General features: G+C 37.1%; 1 protein-coding gene across 1 annotated transcript in view; it reads left to right on the top strand.

Annotated features, from left to right (window-relative positions):
- Positions 1 to 20,685, top strand: part of LOC123669439 (collagen alpha-1(IV) chain-like) — a 50,821-nt gene that overhangs the window by 26,261 nt on the left and 3,875 nt on the right. Inside the window, exons 2-11 of the mRNA XM_045603044.1 lie at positions 10,226 to 10,411; positions 10,498 to 10,542; positions 10,696 to 10,980; positions 11,553 to 11,801; positions 11,955 to 12,738; positions 12,882 to 13,142; positions 14,680 to 14,905; positions 15,025 to 15,140; positions 15,535 to 15,935; positions 17,215 to 19,285. Of these exons, the coding sequence (XP_045459000.1) occupies positions 10,226 to 10,411; positions 10,498 to 10,542; positions 10,696 to 10,980; positions 11,553 to 11,801; positions 11,955 to 12,738; positions 12,882 to 13,142; positions 14,680 to 14,905; positions 15,025 to 15,140; positions 15,535 to 15,935; positions 17,215 to 19,285 (4,624 nt within the window). The remainder of the gene's footprint in view (positions 1 to 10,225; positions 10,412 to 10,497; positions 10,543 to 10,695; positions 10,981 to 11,552; positions 11,802 to 11,954; positions 12,739 to 12,881; positions 13,143 to 14,679; positions 14,906 to 15,024; positions 15,141 to 15,534; positions 15,936 to 17,214; positions 19,286 to 20,685) is intronic.

Genomic DNA, 20,685 nt, shown 5'->3' with positions numbered 1-20,685 from the left:
ATATTTCATCCCCCTAAATGTTATGGGTAGTCCATCCCTAAATATATATATTTTTTTTAATTTTTAGATAAATTATTTATTTTTTATTTTATTATGATTTGGCGTTGAAAAATACATACAAACCTAAATATTCACCCTTCTACCATCAACCCCTATTTTTAAATAGCATTTAGCGGCAAGACAACGTTTGCCGAGTCAGCTAGTACGTTTTATAAATAAGTAGCTGTAATCTCGATCGCACCGATCAATCTCCTTCGTGTATTATCCATTCAACGTGACATTGGCGAAATCATCTGTGCTCATTTGGCACTACTGAAAGCCATTAACATAGATTATACACTTAAATACGGCCATTAATGCTAAAGAAGACGAAGATAATGAATAAGTAACTTATGTAATGTAGAGTATTACGTGAGCACAATACTATCAATTATTCCATGATGTAATTTATAGGTACGTTTTAGAAATTAGACGAGCTATAAAAAGATCAAATGTATTTTAAATTGTCGTCGTGCAAATTTAGCAATTTCTTAGGACAATTGTATAAATTGATATCGTTGTTCTTAATAAACACTAATGGTATCTTGTATCATATTCTAATATGGTACAGCTAAAATTCTTGTAACGAGCTTTATTTATAAACAATGGTGTAGCACGTTTTCGGATGGAATACAGACACGGCTTTTTATTAACCGACTTCAAATACGGATTATTTTTTTATTATCTTACACTCTTACCTCAAAATTTCTTACTAGGTTAACCGATTTCGATGATATTTTTTAATCGAAGGCTATAAGCCAATACAATATAAAAGGATCGTTTTTACATTTGATAAAGAACCTAGAATGTTTTTTTTAATATATAAAACTAGGTCGGCAAACAAGCTTACGACTCACTTGATGGTAAGCGATTACCGTAGCTTATAAACGCCTGCAACACCTTACTTAGCAACAGGAACACAACAATGCTTAAAAACAGTATTATTAGCGGTTATCTTCTGTAAGGTCGAGGTACTACAGCAAGCGGGACGCTCCATATTTTGAGTAGAAACTCCTGCTGTGCCCTACCTCAGTATATATAATAGTCCGTTAATATTTGAATCGGTAGCTGCATCGAGAGCGAGGGAAAAGTAGTACCACCGAGGTACGGAGTGTTAGAGCGGACCATGGGAATTTAGTGGCATGGCGTCGTTCAACGAAAAACAACGTGCATTCTGTGTACGCGACTGCTATTGAAACAAGGATTTTTCGACACTATCACAACGAAAACTTTGCACTCATTACAATATAGAGTGAATCTAAATTTTAATCTAATGCACTTTACATTATAATCAAATCGATCAAATACTCATACAAATTTGAATCAATTTACCGTGAGTATCGAGTACTGAGTCGTAAGGTTACTGCACTATTTACATCACGATGACAAATGTCAAAACGGGCCTATTAAATTGTGACGACTATAGTATTTGTCACACTGTCCCATTTAAATTTGATTGAGATCTGAGAACTACTGTTTGAGTTATCCCTAATAATGCATATATATTTGACTTGTTTTAATTTTTTTCGTTCACCTACATTATATATTACTGTTCGATGTAATTGAACTCGGTTTTTTTTTTCGTTTACCTGCAAACACAATTATAACACAATAATAAAGATGAGTGTTTGTCACACATTATTTACACACATGTCCTGCGAAGGCATAAAACATAATTTTTAACTCATATACGCTTCAACCTGAAATATCCCACTACTGAGCATAGTCCTCATTCCTAATGTAGAAGAAGGATCAGAGCGTAATTCACCACGCTACTCCAATGCGGGTGGACGGATATATTCCCTAGTATGAGTAACAATCGCTATCAGGTGTACATGATAATAACCGGGACCCGACGGCTTAACATGCTCTCCGAGGCACGGTAGGGAGTCCCACAAGGACTGCACAAACATCCAGACCACGGCAAACATCTGTATCATCATCATTACAGCCTATACAGTCCACTGCTGGACATAGGCCTCCACAAGTTCACGCCAAATAATAGCGCGAACTTATGTGTTTTGCCCATAGTCACCACGCTGGGCAGGCGGGTTGGTGACCGCAGGGCTGGCTTTGTCGCACCGAAGACGCTGCTGCCCGTCTTCGGCCTGTGTATTTCAAAACCAGCAGTTGGATGGTTATCCCGCCACCGATCGGCTTTTTAAGTTCCAAGGTGGTAGCGGAACTCTGTCATCCCTTAGTCGCCTCTTACGACACCCACGGGAAGAGAGGGGGTAGCTATATTCTTTAGTACCGTAGCCACACAGTACATATGTATGGCCAATAGAAAATGTTTGTCATGTGCGGGGTCGCGGGGATCGAACCCGCAACCACCAGCATAACAGCTACAAACAGACCTGTGACAGACAGCGCTGTGACCATTGCACCAACGTGTCGTTTCATATAAAAATAAAATAAAATAAAAAAGCCTTTTATTTCTTGCGTCATTGCATTACAGATTTTTTGATTAAAATGATTGCATTAAAATTGTTGAAAAAATGTAATAACATTATCAGACTGAAAATAAATAAACTATGAGATAATGACAAATTATTAAAAAACTATCGTTATAAAAAATTAATTAATAATTGATTTTTTTAATATCACGTTTATGTATAATATTTATCTAATTACACTCATAATTGTCAATAAAGCTAATAATTAATAACTCAAATCAAAATAAAAAAAAAAATGTCAATATAAATATATTACATCATAATTGTCAATATAGCTTATAATTAATAACTCAAATTCAAAAATATTTGTCAAGGTTTACATTACATTCATAATTGTCAACAAAGCTAACTCAATACTCTGTATAAAATAACAACTCAATAACTCAATTTAAAATAAATATCAGTTAGTGCAAATAAAAAGCAGAATAAATAAATTTGGAAATATATAGTTGAGATGCAAGAACCCCTCTCAGGTAAAGGCCTCCTCCAGAGAATGCCACGTGTCTCCATCTTTAGCTATGTCTAGCCAGTCTCAGCCTACGGTGTGTGTTAAGTCGTCAGCCCATCTCGTAAGTGGTCCTACTCTTCTGTAGCCTTGCGGATCTGTGCACTCTGTAACTCGTTTCGTCCATCTTTCGTCAGTTAATCTAGATACATGTCCAGCCCATTTCCATTTTAATTTCATAGCGAAGTTTAATGCGTCGATCACTTCTGACTTCTCTCTAATAATTGTGTGCCTTATTTTCTGCATTTTTCTGATCCTTAGCATGCTTCTTTCCATGGCTCTCTGAGTTGTTTTAATTTTATGTTTGGCTTTAGATGTAAATTTCCATGTTTCACATGCGTAGGTTAAAGAACGCAGAAGACATGTATTCATTATTTTTCTTTTCAAATTCACAGAGAAATGTCCTTTTAGAACTTCTTTATAGCTCCAAAACTTGCTCTAGGTTTTTTGAATTCTTCTTGTGATTTCTTGGTAATTATTTTGTGCTTTGAAGGATATTTGTTTTCCGAAGTAAATGTAGCTATCTACGTACTCAAGTTGAATGTTGTTTAATTTTATAGGATTAACTATGCTGTTTGTTACAATCTTTGTCTTATTCAGATTTATTTCAAGACCAACTCTTTTACTAGCTTCATGTAAAGTTGATATCATGTATTCCAATTTTTTACTACTCTCAAACATAAGGACGATGCCATCAGCGAATCTTAGATGTGATAGGTATTTTCCTTTAATATTTAATCCCATTTGATTCCAATCAAGTCCGCTCATCACATGTTCCAAAACTCCTATAAAAATTCTGGGCGAGAGTGGGTCACCCTGTCTGACTCCTCGTTTTATTTTTACAGGTGGTCCTATGCTTTCCAATTGTACTCTGCTTTGGCATTCGTCGTAAATATGTTTCAATATTTTGATATAGGTTATATCAACGTCTTGAGATAATAGAGTTTCCCATATCGAAGCATGTGATAGAGTATCGAAAGCGTTCTGGTAATCGATGAAACATATGTAGAGTGGTCTTCGAAATTCTTGGTATTTCTCTATTATTTGTTCAAGGGTATGGATATGATCGATAGTACTAAAAGCTTTTCTGAAACCCGCTTGCTCCATCGATTGTTTGGAATCTACTACTTGACTAATCCTTTTTTCAATAATCGAAGAGAAAAGTTTGTATAGGGATGGTAATAAGCTTATTGGGCGGTAATTGCAGATGTCTTTTGGATTACCTTTTTTGTACAACAATATTGTTAGGGCGTAAATAAAACCGCAGGTTTTAATTACTATAATATTTGCTTTTAATCTTTATTACATATAGACGATCCTATCGCGGCTAGTGACATCAAGTGACAACTCTAATATTATTCTTAAAAAAACACATAACAATTACTCTGTCAATAAACAACATATAAAACCTAGCTCACGGAACTTCGTACATCTTAACACCTCCCCTCGAAGTCGTGAGCGTATCGTACTTATTTCTTTATCATTCCTAGGTTACCTAAACATTCATAATATTTCGCTGCACTCAAACCTTTCGTAAAAACATCTGCAGGCATCTCTCTGTACACAAATATTTTTAATGATAATTTCTTGTCAAAAAATCCTCCCCTTGCCGTCGAGTGCAACCTTTAGCAACTAGCCGGACTTTCTCTTATATTTGACCTAGATATTCATCTTCTAGCGCTTTTTTCCAATTAATCGAATTACTCTTTCTTTTAGCTTTCTGCCAAGACATTGGATTTATTGTTGCTGTTGCTGTTAACATTTGTGCTTCAGATTCTTCATCTTCGGTATCACCTTCTGTCTGTTCTTTATCATCCTGCTGAAACTGATATTCCTTTCGGGGTCGTCCTGCCATCCCTGTGCGTATGAGTCTCGGTCTTCCTCTTCCTCTTTTTGCAGGTTCTATTAGTTTTTCCCATTGCACAGTTGAATATTTATTTTTTGTTGATCTATCATTTGATTCTGTTTCCAAATGTTCGTGTGCACTATCAAGCGATTTTCTCGCCCTAGATCTACTTCTTGTAGCATCTACGTATGATTCCTTCTCTTTCTCCTTATCTTGGTTCTGTTCATTTAAATCTATAGATATCTTTTTATCATCTTCATTTTCACTATCAAGAATCTCTTCATATTGATTATCAAATGCACTTTCTTTCATAAAATTTACATCTCGTGTTATAATAATTCTTTTAGTTTTAGGATCGTGAATTCTATAAGCTTTACATTCTTTATCATAACCCATGAAGATCCCAACTTCCGAATTAGAGTCGAATTTACCTTTTTGGTTCCCCTTATCTTTATAGTAAAGTTTAGATCCAAAAACTTTCATATAGGTCACTGTTGGTTTCTTTCCTGTCCAAACAGTGTATGGTATATTACCGTTTAACGCAGTAGTAGGACATCGATTTCGTATAAAATTAGCGGTATTTACAGCTTCTGCCCAAAAACTTGGAGGGCTTCCAGCTTGACGCATCGTGCATCGCGCCATCTCAACTAACGTCCTATTCTTTCTTTCAGAAACACCGTTCTGTTGGGGTGTGTACGGTACAGTCAATCTCCGTCTAATTCCTTCTTTCTTCAAGAAATCATCAAACTCTGTATTTATATATTCTCTTTCATTATCTGACTGTAAATTCTTTATCTTCTTTCCTGTTAAGTTTTCCACGTACGCTTTATACTCTTTAAATACTTTAAGGATGTCGCTTTTGTTAGCTATAAAATAAACTTCGCACCAGCGAGATTTGTCGTCAATAAAAGTGACAAAATATTTTTTATTACCAAACGACTGGTGCCTCATAGGACCACATACATCTGTGTGTACTACCTCTAACAAATCATTTGTGCGACCTTCACTAGATTTAGGAAATGGCTTAGATGTCAGTTTTTGACTTAAACATACCTCACATTCTGATAATTTTTCATTAACATCGAATCTCAAACCATGTACTAAATTATTCTTAGCCATAGCCTTGAGATCACGTTCATTAAGGTGTCCCAAGCGCTCATGCCACATGTCAATTGGCTTTTTCGCTACCTCAACATTATTGGAGTACTGTTGACCCAATCTCACATGGTACAAATTACCTACACGGTCTGCTCTAATATGAACCTTTTTGTTCTCATCAATAACTATGGCGTTATTCTTTGAAAAATGAACTTCAAAACCATGATCAGTCATTTTTGATACTGATAAAAGGCTTGTTCGTAAGTCTGGGACGTAGTACACCTTTTAAATGTCTATCTGGCGTTTTTCACTACCTGTATCAACCGGAATTATGACTTTTCCTACTCCGGTTATTTGTGTACTCCCATTATTTGCCAACTTCAATTTATTTTTCAGTTGCGTAAACCCTCGTATCATACGCTTATCATTACACATATGTGCCGTGCATCCACTGTCGATACACCAAATAGGATTACTGTGTTCGCCGGTACGAGCCTCTTCGGTCGTGCCAAACATTGTCGTATATTCTTGCCGCTCAGAACTGCATTCTGCTCGTTTTGCACTTTGCTTCGCCTTATTTTGCATTTTAGTTTTACACTCTCTCGCAATGTGTCCTCGACGACCACAACGATAACATTCAACTTGCCTCTTATAATTGGGTGAAGTGTTATTGTGTGTAGTTTTCTTTTGATGTACGTCGTGAGTTCGTTTGACAAACATAGCTCCCTGGTCAGTTACTGTAACTTTTCTACCTTCATAATCTTCGACAATCTTTACCTTCAATATATCCGTAGATGGTAGATCATCACGCGATTCCATTGCAGTGCGAAACATAGCAAATGAATCTGGTAGACTGTACAATAATAAAATCGCTAATAATTCGTCAATCACTACTAAACCGATTTCTTTGAGTTTTTTAACTGCATCAAAAAAATCTGCAAGGTGCTTACGAAGATCGTCTTCTTCCTTCATGCGAGTCAGTACAAGTTTCTTCAACAATGACGCTTTACGCGCTGGTCCGCTAGATTCATACATTGATTTCAATTTATCCCATACCTGTTTCGAAGTATCCAAACCATCTAATGCTGCGAGCTCACTAGGACTAATAGCCAGTAATATATCTGATTCTGCCTTTCCGTCCATCCTCACCCAATCTGCATACTTAGGATCGGTACGAACCGGTTTAGGTATAGTACCCGATACGTATTCCCACAAATCATTTTTCTTCAAAATGGCTCTCATGTGAATCTTCCACGTATCATAGTTATCTGCAGTTAACGGGTCAGTTTTAATAGAAGCAGCCATGATAATGTTTTTTCAACAATACCTTTAATCTTTAAAATTAAATACGACGTAAAAATGTCAAATAACTCAGACGTAGATTCATCCGTTGCCGTATTTCACTTGTATACTTTACCACAGGTTTTCGCTGTATTTTCTGTTATGAAATCAATTGTATATAGTTCACTGGGCCCATAACCTGTTAGGGCGTAAATAAAACCGCAGGTTTTAATTACTATAATATTTGGTTTTAATCTTTATTACATATAGACGATCTTATCGCGGCTAGTGACATTAAGTGACAACTACAATATTATTCTTAAAAAACACACAATAATTACTCTGTCAATAAACAACATATAAAACCTAGCTCACGGAACTTCGTACATCTTAACAAATATAATATATTTGATTCGGACCATTGCTGAGGGGTGGAAATCGTGTTCAAAATTAAGTTGAAAAGTTTTACCAATGGAGTTACAAGTAATTGGTGACCTATCTTGATCGCTTCGTTGATTGGCTGATAAAATATCAGTGCTTGGACTTTTCTCTGATTTCATTCTCTTAATATGATAGAGCATCTCAGCTTCTTTAATTGGCTCTATTCCTCCTGAATAGTCCGTATTGGTAAGTTTTTCTATATTGTTTGTATGTGTATTTGTAGGGCAATTGTATAAATCTTTGTAAAAAGATGATGCAATATTTAATATGGCGTCTCTACTGTTACATATCTTATCTTGATTTCGGAGCCCTTCTATCAAATTTTTGTGAGTCCTTCTTTGTATGCTCATTTTAAACTGCCAGTTGAATTCAGGTGTCTCTCTACTGTGCGAGATCTGAAACTGCTATAGTCATATTTAATGTATTTTCTAATTATTTTGTAAAGCGCTTTAAGCTCGTTTTTTATACTTCGTGTCTTTGGTTTCTTATTATGGAGTTCGTGTCGTCGTGATATTAACTGTCGCGTTCGATTGGTCATTATAGATGGTTTTCCAGAGTCGCAGTTGGCCTTTTAAAGAATGGTTTGAATTATGTTTATTATTTGGTCATGATATTCTTGGACCGTAAGTTGTGTTTCATCTTTTGCGAGTTTGTATAAATTGTCATGTAGAGATGTCAGGTAGGTGGATATCTGGGCGTCCGTTTTTAAGGGTATGGTTACATTATTGTCGAAGCTCGCTCTACTTTTTTTAGGCATCCGTATTTTAACTGTAGCTCTTAGTGGTCTGTGATCAGATGGAAACGTTACATTAAGGACTTCGATGTTGTAAAAGTTTCTAGGAAAGTTAGATAGAATATAATCAAGTTCGTTTTTAGTTTTTCCATCTGGTGATCTCCACGTCCATCTATTTCTGGTTTTCTTTTTGAAAATGTATTTATGACTGATAGTTTGTTTTCGTAAGCAAACTCTATTAGTCTCTCACCTCGAATATTTCTTATTTCGTAACCGTAATTCTTCATTATTAATTTTTCATCGGGCAATGGCATTCCAATCTTAGCATTAAAGTCTCCCATCACTATTATTTTCTTTTTGCCTGCGAGTAATAGAGCTTTATCGATAGTAATATAAAATTGTTCTACTAAACAGTCGTCAGCAGCATCCGTGGGAGAGTATACTTGGATAGTCGCCAATTCAAAGTTGTTAATATTTAATAATAATAGGGAGACTCGTTCGGAAAAACCAATTATTGCTTCTATATAATTCTTTAAATATTTTTTTATTATAAAACCTACCCCATACAGTCCTGCTGTTTCTCCTACGTAGTGGAAAATAAAATCTTCGTACTCTTGAATTACGTTCCCGACTTTCCTTACTTCGGATAATCCCATTATATCAAATTTCTTATTTTTCATTGACTCTATAAGTTCTATGAGACGGTCATAGGGTCGTTTCATATGTATACTTTTAATTGTCACTAATGCATTGATTAATTGATTTAGTCTATAAAGTCTCACAGCTGGACAAAGGCCTCTTTCTTTAGGAGATAGTTTGTAGCTTCATCCACCCCGCTACTCCACTGCGGCTGGTCGAATAATTTCTCTACCACGAATAACGATTACTATAAGGTGTCTATGATAACAACTAAGACTGACAGTTTTACGTACTTTCGGAGGCACGGTGAAGAGGTGGGTCTCTTCAATGGAGGGAATCCAAAGGACATTACACCTAGACAAGAAAAAAATATTAGTATAAAAACAAAGCTTTGCTAACAGCAAGAATTCAAACCCTCGAACGCCCAAGTTTTAGGCAACTGCGCACTCCACACAAGAAGATACATATGTTACACTAGCAGTTTCCGTGACTTCGTCCGCGTGGAATTTAACAAAAAAGTTATTGTTCAGTTCGAAGAGTTATAAAAAAAAAACTAAAATAAATTAACCTACGTTACTCCTTATTACATCCAGCCATTTCAAAGATTATCCGGACCAAACAGACAGACAGACAGACAAATATTGTAAAAAATGTTATTTCGGTATATGTACCGTGTATACATCCATATACATTTCGTAAAAAGTGGTTATTTTAATATTACAAACACACGCTCCATTTTTATTTGTTTATATAGACTCTATACTATAGAGTATAGATAAAATGTACAAAAACAAATGCAATAAATGTATAAAGTTTTACCAAAGTTACGTGTTACACGTGGTTTTATTTTTCCGTTTTTAGTAATGTAACTCGTTTAAAATTTGAATTGTAATGTGATCAATATATTTTATATTTAGAGATTAAATAGACCAAAGCAAGTAAATTTATGGTTTACAAAAAGGTAGGAAGTAAATTTAACATTTACTGAGGCAATCGTACCTATATATGCGAGAGGTCCTACCGATAAGGCACGTTCTTTGCACTAAGCTTTTATGCTCTAAATCTACGGTTTCTTGATAATCATTTTTCCGAACTTAATTAACTTGCACATTTTTCCAGTTAGTTACATATATTTATATTTGTTTCTCTACAAAATAATATAGACTTTGCAATAAATCTCTTTTCAGGTTGTATGCAATCAAACAGTATGCAATTGTGCTGGTATTAAAGGAGACCGTGGCAGTATAGGTAGTCCAGGGATACAAGGCCCTCAAGGTGAATATGGTGACGATGGACCTGAAGGTCGTATTGGTATACAAGGAGAACCTGGCGACTCGGGACAGCAAGGTGACTACGGTGATAAAGGAGAAAGGGTATGAAGCTGAACTTTACCGGGAGATAACTAAAACACGTGCGAAGTAATTTTGTTATTATATTTCATCACATAAATATCTTTCAGGGTATCGATGGACCGTATGGACCTCGAGGATATACCGGACCTCAGGTAATTTTTACTCTACAAAGTGTATTAAAATAATTTAATGTATATTATTATGTTTCAGTTAAGTGAGGAGTAAATTTTAAGTACAAAAGTTGACCAGTTTATGTTTGATATGATAAATTATATTTATTAAAATCATTTGGTATATTTTTGTAGGGACCTAATGGTTTAGAAGGAATACGAGGTTATGCAGGGTTAGACGGATGTAGTGGGATAGATGGTGTAATAGGATTACCAGGACCGCAAGGCTTTATTGGAGATAGAGGAATTCCAGGTCCTTACGGAGAAAAAGGGCTACAAGGCTTAGCTGGAGAAGGTGGAGTAAACTCAAGAGGTGCTAAAGGAGATCAAGGTGACTTTGGTCGTCATGGAACCCCTGGTCCAGTAGGGCCAGTTGGTTGGAGAGGAGATAGTGGCCCCCGGGGAGAAGAAGGAGATCAGGTAAAATATTTATTCATAAGACAATATCTAGAATAAATCATTCTAATAAATAGGATAATTGTATTAGCTTGCAAACGAAAAAAAAAATTGACTTCAATTACATCGAAAAACTAATACAACGAAAAATTTAAAAGTACTTCTCAGATCTCAATCAAATTTAAATGGACTCACAATGAAGTACCATCTTTCGTCTAAAAAAAATAATCATCATATTCTGTACACTTAGTAAGTTATGAAGTAGCACATATAAAAAAATTAAGTCGAATTTCTCAATTTGTTCTCCTTCTTTTTTAGAAGTCGGTAAAAAGCAACTGTAATTTACACTATTAAACTTGACGACGCGTTGGCGCAGCAGTCATAGCACTGGCTGTTACGCTGGGGGTCGCGGGTTCGATCCCCGTGCACAACAGACATTTATATCGGCCATATAGATGTTTGTCGTTGTCTGGACGTTGTGCTTGTGTATTGTGTGTGTTTCCGGACTCCCAACACAGAAGGAAATCCTACTGGGGGCCTTTGAGTGTGAAGCGTTTATTTATTTACTATTAAAATGTCAAAACTTATTACTTAAGGGAGCTATGGGTTTTCGAGGAGAACCAGGATATAGAGGAGATCCTGGAGATGACGTAGTAGGTCCACCTGGAGAAAAAGGAGATCAAGGTGAAATCGGCGAACCAGGAAGACCGGCGCTAACTATTTTTATTGACCAAGTGCAACAAAATGTTACTATCCTAGCAAAGGGTCAAAAAGGTGAAAAAGGACTTAGGGGACAGCAAGGCGTCAAGGGTATTAAAGGAGAACTAGGTTCAACAGGTGCTCCGGTAAGTAAATTGTTCTTAATAAAATTATCGAAACCCAATTATTTAAGAAATCAAAATTCAGTACTCTAATCATATGATTAGAGTACTGAATTTTGATTCCCAACCATTAACCAAAACACATGCCATAATCAATATTTTTGTGTCTACAATAAGGGTCCATATGGTCTGAACGGACCTCAAGGCTACAAAGGTGATCAAGGTGTTGAAGGATCAAGGGGAAAGCCTGGTCATCGTGGTCGAGAAGGGCCTCCTGGACCAAAAGGAGATAAAGGGTGGCCTGGTTATGATGGTCCTAATGGAGAAGATGGCCTTACCGGTTTCCCTGGAGAAGACGGAAGACCTGGAATTCCAGGTGAACAAGGGCCTATGGGAGAGCCAGGAATATACGATGAAAGACTAAACGAACCACTCTTACCTGGATCAATGGGTCCTCAAGGACCTATTGGATACGTTGGCCCTCCAGGACCTAGGGGAGCTGATGGGAAACCTGGATTACCTGGTATTATGGGTCCGCCCGGCCCACCAGGAACAAAGGGTATTCCTGGAAGACCAGGACCACCGGGAACCTCTACTAAAGGAGAACCTGGAAATGATGGTTTTAAAGGTTTACCTGGACCTCGTGGCCCAATGGGTAAACCTGGTCTTACTGGCGTTTTGGGTCCTAAGGGATTTAAAGGAGCAACTGTAGTAGGTCCAGATGGAGAAGAAGGTATGCCAGGTACTGATGGACAGCCAGGTATAAGAGGGGATAGAGGTGAAGTAGGATACATGGGTCCACCTGGTTTTCCCGGCACTGGTGTAACTGGAGTTGGTCCACCAGGAGACGATGGATCACCAGGCCGCCCAGGTGTAGTTGGTGAACCTGGAGAACCTGGAAGACCAGGCATACCTGGATATAAAGGAGAACGCGGTGACGACTGTCCTTTTTGCCCGTCAGGTATATGGATTTAGTTACAATAACAAATAACACAATTATGTATTCTTTATTTAAAAAAATATATGATATACAACATCACATCTTAAACATTAATTTCATATTTAGATGAATACGGTTTTTCCAATTCTATGTTATAAATTCAGGCCAACCTGGGCGTAAGGGACAAAGAGGCGACGACGGTTTTCCTGGACAAAAAGGTTACCCTGGGTTTGAAGGTTTACCTGGGCCTCCTGGACGTAAAGGTGAATCAGGTACACCTGGCGTTAATGGACCACCCGGACCAAAGGGTAATAAAGGTCAGTCGGGAATGGCTGGTCCTCAAGGATTGAAAGGAAAAAAAGGCCGACTTATACAACCACCTTTTTCGTTAACTAAGGCCGAACCAGGACCACGTGGTTTACCAGGTAAGTTTAAGTAATTTAAAAAAAAAACCAATCTTCTATAAGTCATAAAGTATTTCTTAGCGTGCTTTTTATAGCCAACATAAACTAGAATAAAACATTAATGTCCACTTGTATAGATATCACCTCAGATATTGAGTGCTGGCCTTAAGCCAATGTAAGGCACAGAGGCGAGGATATTGTCGTACAATAATTGTTCGGTCGCAATTTGCGCCAGAACTGTCTCACGTGCAATGTCCTTCTCAAAATATGGAGCAGGCCGACTGGGGTAGTACCTCGACTTTACAGAAGACCAAAGCTAAATAATACTGTTTTCGAACAGCGTTGCGTTCCTGTTGGTGAGTAAGGTGACCAGAGCTCCTGGGGGGATTGGGGATAGGGTCGGCAACGCGCTTGCGATGCTTTTGGTGTTGCAGGCGTCTATAAACTACGGTAATCGCTTACCACCAGGTGAGCCGTACCCTTGTTTTCCGACCTAAATTCTAAAAATCGGTTTCGTGTTTAATTTTTTTTGCTGTCCGTTTAATTTCTTATTAGGTTTTGCATGAAATCTTGGATACTTCATCTTATACATTTAAAAGTATTAAAAATCAACATCTGTCTTAGCTTTGTGAGTGAATTTATTTGTGTGCCATGATGATTCGATTACAAAACTAAACATGTAAGATATTCTAAGATTCGAACTAGACATGACCTTCACCAGTTGGCTTCATGGACAAAAATTATTTTATATTTACTTTAGTATGTTAATAATATAACCGGATTTTTAGCAAGCAGCCCTGTGTCATCGTATTCACAATAAAACATTGTGAATAATAGTTTTAATCCACTATGCAGATGGGTGAAGTTCGTCTCTAGATCGGATCTCCTACTATGTAAATATGTATGTGTGTGTAAACTAACTGTCATCATGTAACTTAAGGATAGCTATTTAATATAATAGCAACTTCTACCAAAATGTCAACAAGTACATTAATAACATAACGTAAAAAGTACTATATGCGTTAATTTGAATATCCAGCTATCTACGTAGTTACCACGTTTCATTACAGTCAGTTCAGTTTTTGCTTGAAAGGGTAAAAACATCCATTCTCACAAACTTTCGCATTTTTAATTAGTAAGATATATAAACAATATTTCAAATTCTTTAAAAACAGTAATTGAAATTTTAGAATTCTAATCAAAACGAGCCGTCAATTATGCGATATATATATTTCGTTTATTTGTAGGTACATATAAAATACAATTTAAGTATTTTTTGTAGAATTAGGTATCTTTCACTAGCTGTGCCTCGCGGTTTAACCCGCAATAATTTGAGAAAACAACGCGCTAGAATATGATATAGCCTATATTCCCTTCTTCCTCGGTAAATGGACTATCCGACACAGAAATATTTTTTTTAATTAAAACCAGTAGTTCCTGAGATTAGAGCATTCAAACCACTAAACAATTTCTTCAGCTTAAAGATATTCAAAATAATGTATACAAAGAGAAGGAAATCCTTTTAAGATTTTATGAAAATAAATATCAAAATTTATAGGTTTTGCTGGAAGTCCTGGTTTTCGTGGAGACCCAGGTTGGCCTGGAAGTCCTGGACCTCATGGTTTTAAGGGAATAAAGGGAGTAATGGGCGATGAGGGTTTCCCTGGTCGACCTGGTCGGAATGGAACAAAAGGCAGTGACGGATTACCCGGGTGGGATGGTGCTAATGCTGATCAGTCATTTGCACCTTTTCTTTTTGGACAAAAGGGAGACAAAGGCATAAAGTAGGTATATATTTGTAGCAATTAAAAAACTTTGTACACTTTTGTACTTTTCATAATATCGTTTCATGAAATTTAATTTATTCTACTTTTCGCTCATTGTTTTCTTTTCTTATTTTTAGAGGTGAAATTGGTGAACCCGGAGAAGACGGTTTAAAAGGTGACACTGGAGAAGCACTTGGTTTTGAAATTAATTCAAAAGGCGAGAAAGGAGTTATGGGTCCTCCTGGAAGACGAGGTTCGAATTCTTCAAATTTGTTAACGTAAATTCAAAGTATGCAAAATTTCAAGATCCTAACTTCGATTCGTCTTATCCTAATTTACAATTTTTTGATTTCTTGAAATTACTTTTTAATGTACTCAAATGTCTGATATTTTATAACACTATAAAATTGAAAAAATTACAATCTACATTACTACTTAACATTACTTACACATTACATTACTTATTGCATTCCTTATTATTAAAAGTATTACTATTTCAAATGATAAAAAATCGTTCTCGTTTTAATTTGATGTAACTTGTTCGAAAAGATACACCAACAATTGTTTATGTTATACTTCTTAATAACAAAATTTATTTTAATACTTGAATACTCAATATCATATAATTTTTTTTTTTTTTTTTTTAGGCTTTCCTGGAAGAAAGGGGGAACTTGGAGATATCGGTTACGGTGGATTTCAGGGTCGTCGCGGTGATTTAGGAAACCCGGGTATTTCACAACCAGGACCTATTGGACCTAGGGGCTTTCCAGGAGAAAAAGGAGACATTGGTCCCTATGGCGAACCTGGAACAAGAGGAGGACAAGGTCCAACCGGAATACCCGCTGAAAAAGGAAAGAAAGGATCACGAGGAGACATTGGATTCGCCGTTATTTACGGTGAAAGAGGAATCGATGGAACTAAAGGAGAAATGGGAGATATAGGTGAGGCTGGATATCCAGGATCACCTGGTAGGGCTGGAGTGATGGGACCTAAAGGAGAAACTGGACTTCCTGGTGATACAGGACCACAAGGCCCGGTAGGACCTCAAGTGAGTATATTTTTCATTAATTTAAAAAATAGCTAGACGATGCACGTTATTTCATTAACTTTTATGTTTACTGCTTGACTTATAAATTGATGTTACATTATTAATTTGATATTATTTATTAATTTGATTATTGATGTTTTTATTATTTAATTTTAACCTATTTGAACCTAAATCTTTAATACGCGTTAGGAAGGTCGACGACTATAGTCCTGAAAATGAAAAGATTTTAACACCGTAGATCACTTATACGCTGAGGAAATTGTACATGTGACTAATATTAAAATTTTCATTCAAGAGCTTATACGTAAAACGGGACATGTTTCATGTTTTTTGTTGGTCATTTTGAGGTACTATTGCATCACGCTATACTAAACTCTGATTTTAGAATTCCTGACACAAACTCAAAATTGTTGTTAGTCACAACAACCATGTAAATATAAGGTTTCACTACCTATTACAAAACAAATTTTATGTCACTGCTATTTATATATATATATTTAGTTATTAGTAGACCTATAAAATAGGAGTCATTGTACCGTAAATTCTTTTATTACAACTTTAAAATTTTGCGTTAGACAATTAGCGTTTTTGATAAAAGTTTCCAGGTGGCTTAATTTATTTTGATATTGTCAACTACCGTAACGATAAATGACGATACTATGACGATGTTAATCCTAAATCTGCCTCCTAAATCAATGCTTATTGGAATAAAGCACGTCAAAATTCGTTCTGTACTTTTCGAGTTTATTGCGAACAGAAACAGTTTCTTAATTTTTGCTTGAACTCGTTAGAGTTAAAACATACGAGTTACAATCATCACAAAAAGCCCTTTACTGAAAACTACTTTATAAAAAAGGTTTATAATATGATACATTTCAACATATCTTCTGGAAATGAATCAGTAACCAAAACAATTGATTCAAAATGAGCTAGTTAGTCATCTATTTTCACAACAAATTTTGACGTAATTCTACTTTGTGTATTTTCTCGACTAGCCCGTTGGCTCAGTTTGTAGTGGCCCTGCTTTGAGTTTCGCGGGTTGCGGGTTCGATTTCCACCTGAGTCTGAATGTAATATTTGTATTTATTTATATGCATTTATATATGTGTTATTTTTGTGTATATTTATCAAAAAAAAAAAAAAAATATATAGGTATAACAGTTAGGTAACTATTACCTGAAAAACAACCATTAAGTTGCTTACCATAGGAACAGAAAATCGTGTGTAAATGTTATAAGATATTAAATTTTTTATAATATTATTTTATTTATTTCAACAGGGACGGAAAGGTATACAAGGAATCATAGTACAAGGAGCCCGTGGTTCTCCAGGTCAGCCGGGAAGACCAGGTTTTATGGGTATAATAGGTGAACCAGGATTACAAGGAATGCACGGCTTACATGGTGATGTTGGACAAAAAGGAATGAAAGGAGAAACTGGACTACCTGGAGCTAGAGGGTGGACTGGAGATCGAGGCCTACCTGGGGTTATAGGTTTCCCAGGATTTTTAGGACGACCTGGACGTAGTGGACTATCTGGAGACCGCGGTGAGCCTGGGCCTGCAGGTTACCCAGGTTTGCCAGGGAACCAAGGGCTTCCTGGTTTACCTGGAATTAAAGGATTCCGTGGTGATACAGGCATCCCAGGTTTAAGTGGTTTAGATGGGTTGCCAGGTATCAAAGGAGAAACTGGAGATGACGGCTATATGGGACTTCAGGGAAGGCGGGGAGAAAACGCAACCAAGGGTATGAGAGGAGACTTTGGTGACCAAGGTTTACCTGGATTTGAAGGAAGACCTGGATTTTACGGGCTTAAAGGTGAAAAAGGTGATAGAGGAAATCGTGGATTTGATATACCAGGACGTGTTGGTATTAAGGGTTTACCTGGCAATCCAGGATTAAGTGGCAGATTTGGTTTACCCGGAGTGAAAGGACAAGTCGGAGATTATGGAGAGAATGGCATAAAAGGCCTTATTGGGGATAAAGGTTATCCAGGATTTCCTGGTCAACCTGGAAGACCAGGATACATTGGACCTAAAGGATTAGCAGGAATTGTAGGTTTTGCTGGAAGACGTGGACAGAAAGGTGACTATGGTGATAATGGTGAACCTGGTAGGATGGGAATGCCTGGTGTTCCTGGTAACATTGGTCCACCTGGACTAGAGGGCATCCGTGGTGACATGGGTCCAAAGGGTGAACAGGGTGAGACAGGTCCCAGTAGTTATTTACCAGCCACTAAAGGTGACATGGGTGATATAGGAATAGAAGGACTAGAAGGTTTACCCGGAGATGTGGGAGAAGTAGGTTTTACTGGAGCTGAAGGTATTAAAGGAGATCAAGGTGACATAGGATTTCAAGGAGAATTTGGTGACGATGGACTTCCTGGGCAGAAAGGACAGATAGGAGATGTAGGTCCTCCTGGCCTTCCTGGCTTTGATGGAATAGGTGCAGAACAAGGAGAAAGTGGTAAAGATGGTCTAGATGGTCTTCCCGGTTGGCCTGGTCCTATGGGACAAAAAGGTGCACCAGGTGAATATGGAATTAACGGCCCTGAAGGATCTCCTGGTCAACCAGGCTTAACTTTCCAAGGGCCAAAGGGAATGAAAGGTATGGACGGTTTTCCAGGAAGACGTGGAAATATGGGTATACCTGGTGCTCGTGGTATGGAAGGAGAGCCTGGTTTTATAGGACCTAAAGGCGAAGTCGGCGAGCCTGGTATATCTATTAGTCGTAAAGGAGAAACAGGTGATCACGGTATGCCAGGATTTTATGGTTTGAAGGGTGTACGAGGAGACGTTGGTGAATTAGGATTCAATGGATACAGGGGATACATAGGTGAAGTAGGCATGAAAGGCTTTAGAGGTGACGATGGTGAAGAGGGACTACAAGGTTACCTCGGTCTAAAAGGTATTAAAGGTGAAAGAGGCGATACTATTCTTCCACAGGACGTTAGGCCTGGAGAACGTGGTGATGTAGGTTTACCGGGTAAAGATGGTAAAAATGGACGACCTGGTGCACCAGGACCATTTGGAGAAAATGGTGTTCCTGGTTTTAAAGGCGAACAGGGTGACGTTGGTGATATTGGGCCTATTGGTTATCCTGGACCTCAAGGAGAACAAGGTCTTACAGGTATAAAAGGAGTGATAGGTATAGATGGAGCGCTTGGGCTACCAGGCCGTCCTGGATTACCAGCTCCTCCACCACCTATACCAAAATCAAGGGGTTTCTACTTCGCTGTTCATTCACAAACAAGAATGATACCTAGATGTCCTACTGGGACAACACCTATGTGGGATGGATTCTCATTAATACACATAGTTGCCAACGCTAAAGCACATGGACAAGATTTAGGTAAGAGCTATTAATTTTTAACAAAAAACTCTACTTTTATACTAGTTACTTTGAATTTGGTTTTTTATCAAAACATTTTTAATCCATTGAAATTTTGTTTGAAATAAAAATTATAGCTATGCAAGTTTATCAATATGTCAGGTGGCTTTGTAGTACTGCTAATGAAATAAATCAATTGGTACCGTAACGTGGTAAATAAAAACTAATATGTTTTAGTTATTGATATGTTAATGAAGTAGATACTGTACTCGCGTGATAAACTTACGATTAAATATCAAACTACTACACAAAAAGTAATAATTATAAAACCTAACATATACTAAATCAGTCATTATAATAAATTGTAGGTATATCTTAATATAATTTTACATCTTATTGTCTTACGACATTAAGAATATAGCCACCCCCTCCCTTCCTTTTGGTGTCGTAAGAGGTAACTAAGGGATAACACAGTTTCACTACCAGCTTGGAACTTAAAAAGCCAACCGATGGCGGGATAACCATCCAACGCTGCTTGCATGCTGGCTTTGAACTACATAGGTCGAAGACGGACAGCAGCGTCTTCGGCGCGACAAAGTCAGCCCTGCGGTCACCAACCTACCTGCCCAGCGTGGTAATTATGTGCAAAACACATAAGTTCACTCCATTTTTGGCGCGAACTTGTGGAGGCCTATGTCCAGCAGTGGAATGTAATAGGCTGAAATGATGATGATGATGATATATAAATTGCGCGTCGCGTTGTTTGTCCGCGACGGACTTCTAAGCTACTTAACCGATTTTAATCAAATTAGCGCACCATGTGCAATTTGATCCAACTTGAAAGATAGGCTATATATATATTATATTTCGATCTATGTAATTATTAATTTTAAGAAAAAAAGTCGGAAGTTCGTCAGGTCAACTAAATAAATAAATAAAGCCTTTATTCACTGACAATTTTGTTTAAACTTAATTATTACAATAATAAAATGGATATAAAGTTTATACAATAACAAGTAGCACTACACAATTGCATTTTTTTACTATTTTAGTAACTGGTTCTTTTGTCAGGTTGTCCTTCAACATAGGCCTCCACTAGTTGCTCCCACACTTATCTTTCACGAGCTAATCTTCTCCATCCTTTTGGTAGATTGTCATCCCATCTTTATATCGGACGCCCTCTTTGCCTCTTTCTATTCCTAGGGTACCACTACATAATATTTTTGGTCCATTTTTCCTTGTTAGTTCTCATAATATGTCCGGTCCAGTTCCATTTCAGTTTTTTAATTGTTTTGCTAATATCACTCACTTTTGCCTTTTTTCTTATTTTAGCGATGGTCCACCGGTCTCGTAGCCTTATGTTAAGCATATTTCGTTCATGTGACGTTGGCAACTTACAAGTTTTGCGTTGTTTTTGTTCG

This window comes from Melitaea cinxia, chromosome 3 (assembly GCF_905220565.1).
Source record: "Melitaea cinxia chromosome 3, ilMelCinx1.1, whole genome shotgun sequence".
In the NCBI taxonomy this organism is placed as follows: Eukaryota; Metazoa; Arthropoda; class Insecta; order Lepidoptera; family Nymphalidae; genus Melitaea; species Melitaea cinxia.
The sequence above is the reverse complement of the archived record's forward strand: the minus strand, read 5'-3'. Positions and strand labels throughout refer to the sequence as shown.